At 47.5% G+C, this 15,492-nt stretch overlaps 1 protein-coding gene across 8 annotated transcripts in view; it reads left to right on the top strand.

The window, feature by feature from the left end:
* MIB2 (MIB E3 ubiquitin protein ligase 2) overlaps positions 1-14,384 on the top strand; it is a 47,130-nt gene extending 32,746 nt beyond the window's left edge. For 2 of the 8 annotated variants that reach the window (XR_010350145.1, XR_010350140.1), the window contains 10 exons: positions 1,597-1,745; positions 2,000-2,156; positions 3,150-3,304; positions 3,777-3,903; positions 5,300-5,530; positions 7,347-7,525; positions 9,038-9,222; positions 9,892-9,957; positions 11,555-12,083; positions 12,201-14,384. Coding sequence is in view for 2 of the 8 variants with exons in the window: in XM_064397164.1 (XP_064253234.1) it covers positions 1,597-1,745; positions 2,000-2,156; positions 3,150-3,304; positions 3,777-3,903; positions 5,300-5,530; positions 7,347-7,525; positions 9,038-9,222; positions 9,892-9,957; positions 11,555-11,763; positions 11,898-11,923; positions 12,162-12,168 (1,491 nt within the window). In the remaining 6 variants the exon portion in view is untranslated. Of the gene's footprint in view, positions 1-1,596; positions 1,746-1,999; positions 2,157-3,149; positions 3,305-3,776; positions 3,904-5,299; positions 5,531-7,346; positions 7,526-9,037; positions 9,223-9,891; positions 9,958-11,554; positions 12,084-12,161 lie in introns of all 8 variants that reach the window. The other 6 variants (XR_010350144.1, XR_010350143.1, XR_010350142.1 and 3 more) reach the window with 6 other exon arrangements.
* Positions 14,385-15,492: the final 1,108 nt, after the last annotated feature.

The raw sequence follows: 15,492 nt of genomic DNA, 5'->3' as shown, positions 1-15,492 counted from the left end.
CTGCAATTTCTGCAAAGGATTACAATTGCTGCAAGGATTAAATTCACAAGTTAAATGTGCATATTTTATGCCTCTAGTTTGTGGCAATAAATCTGAACTAAAATCCTTACAGCACCTTTCCCAAGCTGGCTTTTCCCAGATTTCCTGTGTGGCCACTGCAGCTGTAGAATGAGAGGGAGAGGGGTTTATCTATAGGAAAACAGGAGCAGAAATCAGAAAATCTGCTGGAAAAGAAAGGCAGGGCTTGTGTCTGGCTGTGCCTGTCCTTAGAGGACCTTGTAAAATCACATTGTTGGAATCAGGAGGGAGAAAAGCTGCCCAGATGTGCAGTGTCTTATCTCATGTCTGACTGGAGCAGGGAGCTGGGCTGGACAATTCCTGTGCTTGCCAAACTGTCAGGATCACATCTCCTGAAACCTCCTGCAGGGAGGGGCTCAGGGTTTAGATACAGGGCAGAAAAAAACCCCAAAAAACCACCAAAGTTTCAGTAGTGTGTCCTTGGAAACCACGAGTAACAAAAAGAGGTTTTGTTGGGGGTGTGGTTGTGGGGCTGTGACCCAGGATCAGCTCTGAAGAAGTTGATTTAGTGCTTGTCTGGTATTTATTATGCTTCTTTATTTATAAACTTAAATTTCAGTTTATAAATAAACTTCTGGGGGTGGGAAGGAGACACAAATACTTGTAATTCTCAGATTGATCCCAGATAGGAAAGTCTCAAGAGTGAGGAATCCATGATATGATCAGTTATTTTTGTTAGACTTCTATTTCTACTCTAATATATATATAAAAAAAAATTAGCTGTTTCTATTTGAGTCTTATAGAGAGGTCAGGCTGGATTTGAGGCTGACTTAGAGCGAGTTGGAATTGCTTGGCAGGGTTTTTCCAGCTTGTCAGCCCTGCCTGTCTGGTGTCAATGGAAGAGCAGCAGTGACCTCTAATTCCTCTTTGCCCAAAGGACTCACCCATCATTTTGAGCCTGTCTGTGCTCTGACTGCTGCAGGGATAAAACCTTGATTATTAACTTGTTCTCCTTGCCAGTCTGCTGAGGTTTTGTGCCTCTTTCTCCTCTCCTTAGCCTCCACTGCTTTCAGAAGCTGCTTTGGTTTTTTTTTTTTTAACCTCTTGTTCTTCAGTGCCTTTAATTCTCCAAAACTCTCACTGCAGCACTTGAGCCCTGAGATGTCCCCTGCAGCCCCTGCACCCACTGAAGTGCCTGCAGCAGCAGAGCACAGCAGGGACCTGGCACCTCCAGAGCCTTTTGCAAAGCTGATTTGATTTCCTCACACATTTTCCCTTGGGAAGGGAATTGTTGGCAGAGGCATCGAGGAGCGTCGTGCTCTCAGGCACTGAGTGATTTGGCAGCAGGGCTTTGCAGTTACAGAGCTCCAGCTCTGTTCTCTCACTTCTCCCCTCCTGACTAAACATGCTGCCCCCTTCCCCTTCCAGAATGTTCTGGGACAAGCTCAGCTGGGAGCTGCTGGCCAGCAGAGGAGCCAGCAGGGCACGGACCCTGTGGCATTTCTGGGCTGTTCCCACCCTGCTCCGGGCTCGGAACGAGCTCATCCCTGATTTTCTGTCTCTCTGCCCTTCCCAAAGGTGGATGCCAAGAACCAGGGCAGGACTGCCCTGCAGATTGCCTCTTACCAGGGGCACCTGGAGGTGGTGAAGACCCTGCTGCAGGCACACGCCAACGTCGACCTGCGTGACGACGAGGGGGACACGGCGCTGCACTACGCAGCCTTTGGGTAGGACACCTCCCCCCTGCTGGCCCTGTGGAAATAATAACAATAAATAATAACAATAATCCCAACCCTAACAACAAAAACAAACAAAAAACCCCCCCTAAAAAACCCCAAACCAAAAAAACCCCCAGTTTTTTAACGCTGAGAGGAAGCGGGGTGGGACTGAGAGGATACAAAACCTGCTTTCTCTTGCTTTGCAAAGAGAAAGAATTGACTGGAATGACTCAAATCTGTCTTTTTTCCTTGCTTTAAACCAGAAACCAAGCCGAAGTTGCCCGTGTGCTGCTGGCCAAGGGGGCCAGTGCAGACCTGCTGAACAATGCCAAGTGCACAGCCCTGTACGTCGCTGTCAGCCAAGGCTTCACCGAGGTGGTGAGAGCCCTCTGTGAGCTCAACTGTGATGTCAACCTCCCAGTAAGTTTGGGATTACTGCAGGCTTTTGGGCCAGGGAGGTGCTGGAGGATTTTTTTGGTTTTTATTTTGAGGTGGGGAGGTGCTTCTTTGTGAGAAAAGTTTGATTTACAGCCTTGAGAGGAGCTTAGATTAATGTAAAAATACAATACAGACATTAAAGCAGAAAAAACATAAACTTATGTTTCTATAGTTGTAAGTAACAATATATCAAGAAGATGTATTGATAAAATAGTGAAGAGTTTATAAAGTAAAAGTGTAGTTATATAAATAAGCTAAGAATTTAGAAGTTATAATAGAAACATATATATAGACATGAGACAGAGACCCATTAGATAAAAATATCCACGGTGCAACAAGATTAAGTAAAGGTAATAAGTTAGAAAAACAAAAGAAACCTTGTAACAACTATTTTGATCTATTTTAATCTAATATATATTAGATTTAAAAATTATAAATTATCTTCTAACAAATAATTTGTGACTACTCTTAAGCTATAGCCAACTGCTTGCTCCTTTAAAATTTCACAATCTCTGAGACCAGTGTTTATCTAAACAATAAATTGTTCTTCCAGAAATAGTCCCATCCCTTCATTATTAACAACAATAATAATACTTCTTTGTGTCTCACACCATCTGTGGCTTTGTAGAAGTCAGATTTGTCCTCTGAAGAGGCACTGGGAAATATTCCTGAATTTCAGTACCCTGAATTCCAGCTCTGAGTCTGCCCCTTCTTCATCAAATCAGCATTTTCTGCTCTGCTCAGGCTTCCAGGGAGAGCTGAGCTGCTGTTCCTGTGTGTTGTGGCCACACTCCTGCTCCCAAAACCAAGATTTTTAACATTTTTAAGGCAGGCAGTGATGGTGGCTCGGACCCAGCCCATGTTTAGGGTTTATTGTGGGGCTGTTCTGTGCTCTGGATTTCCAGCAGCTCCCAGGGGGTTTCCCTGGGGTTTCTGGGGTTGCTAACCTGGGTTTGCTTTGGTCTCCATGTGTAGGATGCCCGGGGAGACACCCCCCTGCATTATGCTATCACCCTGGACTACAAAGTGGTGATTGAGATTCTCACTGAAGTTCCCAACATCGATTTCACCGTCAAGAACTGTCAAGGCTTCAACCTGCTCCACTATTCTGCCCTGAAAGGCAACAAGCTGTAAGTCACCTTTCTTTTTTTTTCTTTTTTTTTTTTCCATTTTTATGCCTTTTGCAGGTGTTAATTTGTGCTTGGCAGATGTGGTTCTGGGTAGTTTGTTAAACAGTTCTTGGGTTTGGATAAGCTCCTTCAGGCCTTCACAGGAAACTCCTGCCTGCTTTCCCCATCTCATCTTTCTCATGCTTCCCTAGGCTGGGGATCTCACTGATTCTGGACACTCTCAGATATTTGGGTCTTAGAAAGCCTGGGAGCCTCTGGAACTCTTCCAAAGAGAAATCTCCTCATTACTTTCAAAGCAATGTGGCTTTATTAAAGATAACTAAAGGCTTTTGTTGTATTCTTGTAATTCAGTTTTTGGGTTTGAGGGACTGCTCTTCATTGCTGTTGTCAGCACCACATGGGCATGGATAACTCCTGACAGAGGAGGCACAAATTCATTCTTCCATCTTTAATAACCTCTCCAACTCTGCAGAGCCATAAAGAAGATTCTGGCCAGGGCTCGACAGCTGGTGGACTCCAAAAAGGAGGATGGCTTCACTGCCCTGCACCTTGCTGCCCTCAACAACCACTTGGAAGTGGCTGAAATTCTCATCAAAGAGGTAAGAAATAAACCAAAACCAAATAAACCAAAATCAAGAAAAAGTTTTTCAAGCACCTCTCAGCTGCCCCATCCCTGGGTCAGGACATGTATTATTGTCTGACAAATTGGTGCTTCTGTGAGGAGCAGGTAACTCAGCTAAACTCAGCAAAGGCGGGGTGGGATTTGGGAGCTGCCAGGCCCCACACTCTGAGTTCTGCAGCCAGGCTCAGCAGCCCCATCTCCCCGTGGTGCAATTCCTGCTTTTGCAGGGTCACACGAGGGGTGATTTTAGATGATTAAAGCATTTATAACATGGTATAACTGAAACTGATAAGCCAAGAAACACTTAAAATGTAATTAGGAAATAGCTGACTTCTGATTATGATGGTGTGAATTACAACATGTGTACTGTCTCACCCTTCACACGAGACTGAAAATGGAATAAAGGTTTTTCAAACACCATCTCTGGGTCAGGAAATGTGGATTGTCCAACAAATTGGTGCTCCTTGTGAGGAGCAGGTAACTCAGCTAAACTCAGCAAAGGTGCAGTGGGATTTGGGAGCTGCCAGGCCCCACACTCTGAGTTCTGCAGCCACACTCAGAGCTCAGAGCTCATCCCCTGCTGCAATTCCTGCCTTTGCAGGATCCCACAGGGGGTGATTTTACATTATTGACTTTAAAGCATTTACAACATGGTATAACTAAAACTGATAAGCCAAGAAATACTTATAATGTAATTAGCAAATAGCTGACTTGTGATTATGATGGTGTGAATTACAACATCTGTAGTGTTTCACCCTTCACATGAGACTGAAAATGGAATAAAGGTTTTTCAGACACCATCTCTGGGTCAGGAAATGTGGATTGTGCAACAAATTGGTGCTCCTTGTGAGGAGCAGGTAACTCAGCTAAACCCAGCAAAGGCGGGGTGGGATTTGGGAGCTGCCAGGCCCCACACTCTGAGTTCTGCAGCCAGGCTCAGCACTCAGAGCTCATCCCTGTGCTGCAATTCCTGCTTTTGCAGGATCCCACAAGGGGTGATTTGGATGATTGTCTGTAAAGCATCTACAACATGATATAACTGAAACTGATAAGCCAAGAAACACTTACAGTGTATTGTAATTAGGAAATAGTTAACTCCTGATTGTGATGGAGTGAATTACAACATCTGTAGTGTCTCACCTTTCCCATGAGATGGAAAATGGAATAAAAGTTTTTCAGACACCTCTCAGCTGCCCCATCCCTGGCTCAGAACAGGATGTTATTGTCTGACAAATCAGTGTGAGGAGCAGGTAACTCAGCTAACCCAGCAAAGGCGGGGTGGGATTTGGGAGCTGCCAGGGCCCACACTCTGAGTTCTGCAGCCAGGCTCAGAGCTCAGAGCCCATCCCCTGCTGCAATTGCTGCCCCTGCAGGGTCGCTGTGACGTGAACGTGAAGAACAGCAGGAAGCAGAGCCCGCTGCACCTGGCAGTGATCCAGGGCCACGTGGGCATGGTGCAGCTGCTGGTGAGGCAGGGCAGCGACGTCAATGCCGAGGATGAGGATGGGGACACGGCCATGCACATCGCCCTGGAGCGCCAGCAGCTCATGGCCCTGGCCCTGGAGAAGAGGGACGGGGACATGGGAGGCACCCTGCTGGCCAAGGTGAGCAGAGAGGCAGCAGCACACTCACAGAACGTGCTGCTTTAGGGATTTGGTGTGATTTTTGTGTGATTTTTGTGTGATTTTTGTGTGATTTTTGTGTGATTTTTGTGTATTATATATGATATAGATAATATATATTTTTAAATATATGTATATTGTTGCAGATATTATATTATATTATATTATATTATACTATATCATATTATATATATTATATTATATTATATTATATTATATTATATTATATTATATATTACAGTATAGTATATTATAGTATATGTTATTATATGTTATTATATTACATTATATTATATGTTATTATATTATCATTATAATATATTATACAATAATATATTACTTATATTACCCATTATATATTATATTATATGTTATTATATTATATGTTACATGTTAATGATTTAATGTTTATTATTATTAAAGTTCATATTATTATGTTATTTTATTTTTCTTCTTTTATCTTTATTTAATTTTTATTCTCATTTTATTTATTGTTATTTAATTATATTTTATTATTTTATTATTTACTATTATGAATCTATTTTTATTATAATTATTATTGTTGATGATATTATTATTATTGCTATTATTGCAATTATTATTATTATTGCTATTATTGCAATTATTATTATTATTATTGCTATTATTGCTATTATTGCTGTTACTACTACTGTTGTTGTTGTTGTTGTTGTTATTATTATTATTATTATTATTTCCTGTTATATTTGAAATGATTAGGATAAGTGCAACCACCCATTCCCCATTTTCAGCCCTGCTCCCCCATCCTTCCCCTTGCCCAGCCAGGACACCGAGGCTGGGGTGCAGGGCCAGAGCCCCGGCAGTGCCCGGGGGATCTGTGCCTGTCCCTCCCAGCGTGTCTGGCAGTGACACCCCCCGAGTGCTGTGAATTCCTTCCCATCTCCTTTTCCCTGCCCTGCCTGGCCCTCCCAGCATTCCTGACAGTGACACCCCCCCGAGTGCTGTGAATTCCTTCCCATCTCCTTTTCCCTGCCCTGCCTGTCCCTCCCAGCGTGTCTGGCAGTGACAGCACCCCGAGTGCTGTGAATTCCTTCCCATCTCCTTTTCCCTGCCCTGCCTGTCCCTCCCAGCCTGTCTGGCAGTGACACCCCCCCGAGTGCTGTGAATTCCTTCCCATCTCCTTTTCCCTGCCCTGCCTGGCCCTCTCAGCGTGTCTGGCAGTGACACCACCCCAGTGCTGTGAATTCCTTCCCATCTCCTTTTCCCTGCCCTGCCTGTCCCTCCCAGCGTGTCTGACAGTGACACCCCCCCGAGTGCTGTGAATTCCTTCCCATCTCCTTTTCCCTGCCCTGCCTGTCCCTCCCAGCGTGTCTGACAGTGACAGCCCCCCGAGTGCTGTGAATTCCTTCCCATCTCCTTTTCCCTGCCCTGCCTGACCCTCTCTGGCTGGGCAAGTCAGTGCAATATGTGACTTGACTGGGAATTATTTGGGATCACGCACATCAGTTTGGCTCCTGAAATAGCTGTCACCCTGCAGCAGCTGCTCCGCAGCCCTGTGGGGCCTCCACTTCTTAATTGCAGAGAAATTAATGCCCATTTCTCTGATTTGTAGGGGTAATCACCAGGTAGGGTCACTCTGAGGCACTCCTGGCCCTGCAGTGTAAAATTTGAATCCATTATTTACAAAAACAACCTCAGTGTGCTTTCAAAAAGTTGCACTTCCAAGTCTTAAGTATAAGATTTAAGACTTTATTTAGATTTTGATGCAGATCAGAAGCTTGGGAGTGTATTTCAGAGTGTTTTTCTCAATTTCTTTTAGCTGCAGGCTTCTGGCTTGCTGGGAAATGTGGAGCTGAACGTTGGGACTGCCATGGCCTGCTACTTAGCACAAGAAGGAGCAGATATTAATTATGCAAATCATCGGGGAAAGTCTCCTTTGGACCTCATCACAGATGGGAGGATTGTCCAGATTGTCAAAGACTTCTCACAGAAATTCAGGTGAGCCTCAGGAAACCCTTGGAAATCAGAGATTCCCCCAGCCCTGGTGTCTCTGCAGCTGCTCCAGGGGGGATGGAGAATCCCTGAGACCCTCTGGAGCTGCTCCAGGGGGGATGGAGAATCCCTGAGACCCTCTGGAGCTGCTCCAGGGGGGATGGAGAATCCCTGAGACCCTCTGGAGCTGCTGCAGGGGGGATGGAGAATCCCTGAGACCCTCTGCAGCTGCTGCAGGGGGGATGGAGAATCCCTGAGACCCTCTGGAGCTGCTCATGGAGGGATGGAGAATCTCTGGGACCCTCAGGAGCTGCTCCAGGGGGGATGGAGAATCCCTGAGACCCTCTGGAGCTGCTCATGGGGGGATGGAGAATCCCTGAGACCCTCTGGAGCTGCTCCAGGGGGGATGGAGAATCCCTGAGACCCTCTGGAGCTGCTCATGGGGGGATGGAGAATCCCTGAGACCCTCTGGAGCTGCTCATGGGGGGATGGAGAATCCCTGAGACCCTCTGGAGCTGCTCCAGGGGGGATGGAGAATCCCTGAGACCCTCTGGAGCTGCTCATGGGGGGATGGAGAATCCCTGAGACCCTCTGGAGCTGCTCCAGGGGGGATGGAGAATCCCTGAGACCCTCTGCAGCTGCTCCAGGGGGATGGAGAATCCCTGAGACCCTCTGGAGCTGCTCCAGGGGGGATGGAGAATCCCTGAGACCCTCTGGAGCTGCTCCAGGGGGGATGGAGAATCCCTGAGACCCTCTGGAGCTGCTCATGGAGGGATGGAGAATCCCTGAGACCCTCTGGAGCTGCTCCAGGGGGAATGGAGAATCCCTGAGACCCTCTGGAGCTGCTCCAGGGGGGATGGAGAATCCCTGAGACCCTCTGCAGCTGCTCCAGGGGGATGGAGAATCCCTGAGACCCTCTGGAGCTGCTCCAGGGGGGATGGAGAATCCCTGAGACCCTCTGGAACTGCTCCAGGGGGGATGGAGAATCCCTGAGACCCTCTGGAGCTGCTCCAGGGGGGATGGAGAATCCCTGAGACCCTCTGGAGCTGCTCCAGGGGGGATGGAGAATCCCTGAGACCCTCTGGAGCTGCTCATGGGGGATGGAGAATCCCTGAGACCCTCTGGAGCTGCTCCAGGGGGGATGGAGAATCCCTGAGACCCTCTGGAGCTGCTCCAGGGGGATGGAGAATCCCTGAGACCCTCTGGAGCTGCTCCAGGGGGGATGGAGAATCCCTGAGACCCTCAGGATGTCACCCTGAGTGTGTCCTCTTTGTTCTGGAGTGTGGAGGGCTGAAGTGAGGCTGGACAGACATTGTTGAGAGGGAAACTGAATTAGGAACAATTTTTAAAGGATAACTTTAAAAAAAAGATTTCATACTTTAGAGCAATAGAACAGTGAAAAATGAAATAAAAACATTAAAACACCTTTTAGTTACCTCATCTTGAGTCAGAAAAAGGCTCAAGCTGACATGACCCACTGCTGAAGGAGCTGGTGGCTCTCATCTCTGACACTTGCAGGGATCAGCAGGTTTCTTCTGGGAGCTCCAGCATCACCTGCAGCCTTCGCCGTGTGCACACCACGCCCAACACCATGACCAACCTCAGTGTCTCCAGCCTGGCAGTGCCCACAGAGTGCCTGGTCTGCTCAGAGCTGGCCTTGCTCATCCATTTCTTCCCGTGCCAGCACAGTATTGTGTGTGAAGGTGAGTCCACACTGATTTTTTTTCCCCCCATTTTTTTTTTCTCATGGTTTTCTTGCCAGCCTCTCTCTTTGCCCTGTCAGAAATCCAGCCCTGCTCACACACAGAGCTTTTGTGCTGTTTGTGTCCTGAAGCAGCCCCAGGATGATTTCAGCATCTCAGACAGCCAAAATTATCTCTGAAAAACACAAAATGTTCTGCCCACCTGCTGCTGGGGGCTCCGGGCAGCTTTGTTGGGCCTGGCTAATTCAGAGGGAGAGCCAGTTCTGGCTGTCAGTGCTTTACCCCCAGAAACCTCCTGAGAAGGATTTCCCTCTCCTAACTCTTCATTCTTTGGGATTTCAGCTGATTTAAGGGCAGCAAGTTCATCTCACAAGGCACAGAGTGAGTGAGCACAGGGAGTTTGCTCTGACCTCTGTGCCAGAGCTTCATCCTCTTCCCCCAGAGCTGCAGCAGCTCCAGGGGCTCAGAGCAGAGGAACTGGGAGGATTTAAGGTGATGTGTTTGCTGCTGACCTGGGAAAGATAAAAGAGTAGGGCACAGCTCAGAAAGCAGGTGGTGACCTCATTCCGTGCAGGAACAATCCCTCAGCCACCCAGGGAGGCTCAGGTTGTTCAAATCTGATCTTCTTGAGTCTGCTGTGGGTTTAATTGTCATCTCTCCTTGTGGCAGAGTGCTCCAGGAGGATGAAGAAGTGCATCAAATGTCAAGTGACAATAACCAAAAAGCTGAAGCAAGGTATGTCCTGGCTGTCCTGTGCTCAGGGCTGTGGGGAGGGTCCTGCCCAGGCTTAGCTTGAGGGACATCAGTGATTTTCAGTCAATTAAGAGTTCATTTATTTGGGCTTTTTGTGTGTGTGTGTGCCTGTTGTGTTGTCCACCTTTAGAGAGGGAAAAAAAAGTGGATTTTAATAGATTTTCTCAGATGTCTCAGCCAAGCTCAAGCTGCATAGACAGAACACTTAAGGGAGCTTTACCTGGGCCTGGCTTATTTTGTGTATTAAAAGCAGTCAGGTTTAACAGTGAAAATTCAGGAGGGAGGGAAAATTGCACCTTGTGCAAGCCTTGCTCCTCCCCTGGCTGAGAAATCAGTGTCTGTGCAGGGCTGGCATCACCCAGCTATGCAGAAATCTCAGAGCTGGAGTATTTCAGTAAAGTTTTCAGCCCAGATTTCTCTCCTGTCCACATTTCCAGTGTCAGGAGGAGCTGTGATATCAGCAGGGCAGCAGCAGGGTTTGCTTTTGCCATGGGGTCGATGCAAATTGCCACTGAGATCACTCTCAGGGCATGTGAGGATTTAATTGCATGTCCTGCATGTGACTGAGCATTGTGGGCTTTTTTTGGAGTCAGCCTTGTGACTTGATGCCTGGAAAAAAAAGCAGGAATCATTGCCATGGCATTGGACAGGCACAGCTGGCAGAGCCAGAGCTCCTCTCTGCAGCTCCATCCTGCCAAAAATACCCCTGGAGACCTGACTCTGCACAGGAGCATTTGTCTCTGCTGCAGACTGGCAGCAAAATGATGATGGGAATTCCAAAGAGGACGTTGCAGGCAAATTTCCAGTGGAGGAGGAGCATCAAGGTCTCTGAAATACCAGCAGGATTTCCCTGGCAGTGATGTCTTCAGTGCTTGACAAGCTCCCTGTCCCCAAGGACTGGGCTTGAAATCACTGCTTGCACCACTGATGAGCAGCTAATTCCAGAACTGGGAATGGGACATCTGTAGTGGAGTAAATCAGTAAATCACAGTGGAAATGAGTGATTCAGGAGCAGAAAATGAGCAGTGGGAGCTGCACTGAGAATATTTACCCAAACTCCCATTGCCCAGGATTTGGGATTCTTTCATTTCACCAAATGACTCTTATTTATGTAAAACTCTTCATTTATGGAAATGAAAACTGTAAAACTCAACAAGGGTGTTCAGATAGTTTCTTTTTGTTTGACCATGTGTGTGCTGAAAGACACACACTCATTTCTCAGACATTTCTTAGGCAGAAATTGGAGTCCCAGGTGTGGCCAGGAGGCTGAGAGGACACAGTAAGGATCCTGTAAGGATTAGTGGGGCAGAGTATCACAACCAACCTTGAATATTTTCACTTGAAGTGAGCAGCATATTCCAGAGCACCACGGCAGGAATTTCAGACAGGACTTAAAGAAAACCCAAACCACCAAACCATCCCAAACAAACACAAAGCACTGAGTGAGTAAAAAAAAAGCATCACCCCATGGGTTTTTTTTTTGAGGCTGAGTGCAGAGTGCAGTGTGAGTGGGATGCTGCTGCTGGGAGGGGCACAAGGAGGGATTAATGAGTTAATTAAGGCTGCTCTCTGCCCACAGACAGCACGGAGGTGGAGTGCAGCCCCAGCTCGGAGGGCACGGAGCAGAGGAAGCTGATGGAGGAGCTGCAGAGCCGCTACCGGCAGATGGAGGAGAGGATCACCTGCCCCATCTGCATCGACGACCAGATCAAGCTGGTGTTCCAGTGCGGGCACGGCTCGTGCCCAGACTGCAGCACGGCGCTGACCGTGTGCCCCATCTGCCGCCAGGCCATCCGAGAGAGGATCCACATCTTCGTCTGAGCCTGCTCCTCCTGTGCCCCATCTGCCGCCAGGCCATGCAGGACAGGATCCACATCTTCCTCTGAGGGTGCCCCTCCTCCCTGTGCCCCATCTGCCGCCAGGCCATCCGCGAGAGGATCCACATCTTTGTCTGAGGGAGTTCCATCAGCCCCATCTGCCGCCAGGCCATGCAGGACAGGATCCACAGATTCATCTGAGGGTGCCCCTCCTCCCTGTGCCCCATCTGCCTCCAGGAGGGGATCCACAGCTTCCTCTGAGGGTGTTCCATCAGCCCCATCTGCCGCCAGGCCATCTGCGAGAGGATCCACATCTTCATCTGAGGGAGTTCCATCAGCCCCATCTGCCCGTGAGAGGATCCACATCTTCGTCTGAGCCTGCTCCTCCTGTGCCCCATCTGCCGCCAGGCCATCCGCGAGAGGATCCACATCTTTGTCTGAGAGTGCCCCTCCTCCCTGTGCCCCATCTGCCCAGGAGAGGATCCACAGCTTCTTCTGAGGGTGTTCCTCCACCCCCATCTGCCGCCAGGCCATCCAGGAGGGGATCCACATCTTTGAGGATCCACATCTTCCTCTGAGGATGCTCCTTCTCCCCCCATCTGCCTCCAGGCCGTGCAGGAGAGGATCCACATCTTCGAGAGGATCCACATCTTCCTCTGAGGATGCTGCTCCTGACTGTTCCATCTGCCCAGGAGAGGATCCACGTCTTGGCTGAGGATGTTCCTCCACCCCCGTCTGCCTCCAGGCCATCCAGGAGAGGATCCATGCTGCTCCTCCCTGTGTCCCATCTGCCCAGGACAGGATCCCCATCCTGGCTGAGGGTGCTCCTCCCCGGCCCCAGCCCTGCTGTGCCTCCTCCCTCCGCAGGGGTTTGGCTCCCTGGGGAAAGGAGGGGAGCACAGGAGGGATGTGCCAGGGCAGGAGGAGGAGGAGGAGGAGGAGGAGGAGGAGGAGTCCCCTCTGGGGTGTCCAGGGAAGGGACAGCCCCTGCCTCACCTGTGCTGCTCATCCAGAACCACCGGACCGACCACGCTTCAGAGCTGGGCTGGGCAGATCCTGGAATGTTCCAGAGTGAACAGATCCTGGGGTGTCCCAGAGCTGGGCAGATCCTGGGATGTTCCAGAGCTGGGCAGATCCCTGGGATGCTCCAGAGATGAACAGATCCTGGGATGTCCCAGAGCTGGGCAGATCCCTGGGATGCTCCAGAGATGAACAGATCCTGGGATGCTCCAGAGATGAACAGATCCTGGGGTGTCCCAGAGTAGAGCAGATCCTGGGGTGTTCCAGAGCTGAGCAGATCCTGGGGTGTCCCAGAGTGAACAGATCCTGGGATGTTCCAGAGTGAACAGATCCTGGGGTGTCCCAGAGCTGAGCAGATCCTGGAGTGTTCCAGGGCTGAGCAGATCCTGGGGTGTCCCAGAGATGAACAGATCCTGGAGTGTTCCAGAGTGAACAGATCCTGGGGTGTCCCAGAGCTGAGCAGATCCTGGGGTGTCCCAGAGATGAACAGATCCTGGAGTGTTCCAGAGTGAACAGATCCTGGGGTGTCCCAGAGCTGAGCAGATCCTGGGGTGTCCCAGAGCTGGGCAGATCCTGGGATGCTCCAGAGGTGAACAGATCCTGGGATGCTCCAGAGATGAACAGATCCTGGGGTGTCCCAGAGCTGAACAGATCCTGGGATGCTCCAGAGCTGAGCAGATCCTGGGATGCTCCAGAGATGAACAGATCCTGGGGTGTCCCAGAGTGAACAGATCCTGGGGTGTCCCAGAGCTGAATAGATCCTGGGATGTTCCAGAGTGAACAGATCCTGGGATGCTCCAGAGATGAACAGATCCTGGGGTGTCCCAGAGTGAACAGATCCTGGGGTGTCCCAGAGCTGAATAGATCCTGGGATGTTCCAGAGTGAACAGATCCTGGGGTGTCCCAGAGCTGAGCAGATCCTGGGATGTCCCAGAGTGAACAGATCCTGGGATGTTCCAGAGCTGAGCTGGGCAGATCCTGGAACGTTCCAGAGGCATCCAGGAGAGCTCCCAGCTCCCGGGGAGGTCCCAGGAGCAGCTGGCCCGGCTGCCAGGGACGCAGGGCCAGGGAGGGGCTGTCCCCTGTGCAGCCCGGGCTCAGCTGCTGCCAGGAGTCCTAAGGACAGAGCGTGTGCCTTAGAGAAAAAGTAGTGAACACTGATTGGAGAAAATCTGTTACAACAAATCTCTGACCTCTAAGTGACACTCTTCTTCTTCTTCTTCTTCTTCTTCTTCCATATTTTATTTCATTTTTTTGGCAGAGCCGTGTGTTCAGAGACTCCTGAGCTTTCTATCCATAATGCCAAAGGCAGGTGTTAAATACTCCAATCAAAGTGTAAAGAAAATAAATAGTAATAATTAAGGTACGAGGGGGAGGAGGGAAAAAAAAAAAAAACAAAAAAGGGATTTCATTTTTGTTTCTTTGTTTTGCAGCAAAACTTAATAAAATAAAAATATCTATTTTCCTGAGCATTAAAAATGAATGTACAAACAGTAGCTGTATTGTTTTCCAGCTGAGTGGAGAATTATCAGCACTCAGCCATCCTGTAAAGTAAATTTTGGTGGAAGTGTGGCTGTTTGTCTGGGGTCTGGTGGTGCAGTGGTGCCCAAACCTCCTGTTTGTCACATCTTGGAGCAATATTTAAACAAACAAAACAAAACTTCCAGTGTTCCTCTGCTCCCTTTGTTCGTTAGCAAAGAGGGGGCAGATCTTTTCAACAATGTGGAGCTGTGTGGTGGTGATGGGAACATTGATTATTTATTTAAACCATTTATCTGGTTTATTCAGAAAGTTATTCACCAGTTCTTGGCTTCTAGAGATAATATTTATCCAAATACTCACTTGAGTTTGTTACAGTTTTAATAGATTTTTTTTTAAAGCTGTGAAAGTGGATCAGATTTTACCCCTAAATTGTTTGTTTGGCTCCTGATTAGCACCCAAATAACCTGAAGCTGAATTTGAAAATCAGAGGTGCAGATTCTCAGTATTTCCCAGAAATCCAAGCTGAGGGGAATCCCTTTGGAATAATCCAGAAATTCCCCAAAATCTTTGCTGGGGCAGCAAAACAAAAGTGCTCAAAAGTCCAAATCTGAGCCAGCTTTATCCTGTGTAATCTGCTTTTAGTAACCCTTTTTTGGGGCAAGGGAATAATTTGCAGACTATTTATTACCCCCAGACTGTTAATTTTATTCACATTATTATCATTCCTATTGGTAAAAAATTCAGATTTCAGAAAAGAAAAGGAGATTTTTTTTTTCTGGCAAAGCAGAGTCAGGTAAAGAACCCATCTCTCCTTTATGGTCCCACTAATCTGTGCTGCTCCCTGGATTTCAGGAGGATTGAACCACCCACAAATGGATTATTAATATTAAATTAATTAGAATATTAATATACTATTAGTATATATTATAAAATAGATATTATATATTTTATTAATCATTAATTATTATATAAACTATATAATATAATATAATATAATATAGTACTTATATAATTATATGTTATTATTAATTATTATTATATTATTATATATTATTATATAATACTACATTATATTGTATAGTACTTATATTATTATTAATTATTATTAATTATTATATATTATATTATATTATATTATATTATATTATATTATATTATATTATATTATATTATATTATATTATATTATATTAATATAG

The sequence above is a fragment of the Passer domesticus genome, chromosome 22, assembly GCF_036417665.1.
Source record: "Passer domesticus isolate bPasDom1 chromosome 22, bPasDom1.hap1, whole genome shotgun sequence".
Taxonomy (NCBI): domain Eukaryota; kingdom Metazoa; phylum Chordata; class Aves; order Passeriformes; family Passeridae; genus Passer; species Passer domesticus.
Note: the sequence above shows the minus strand (reverse complement) of the source record. Positions and strands in the feature narration are given on the sequence as shown.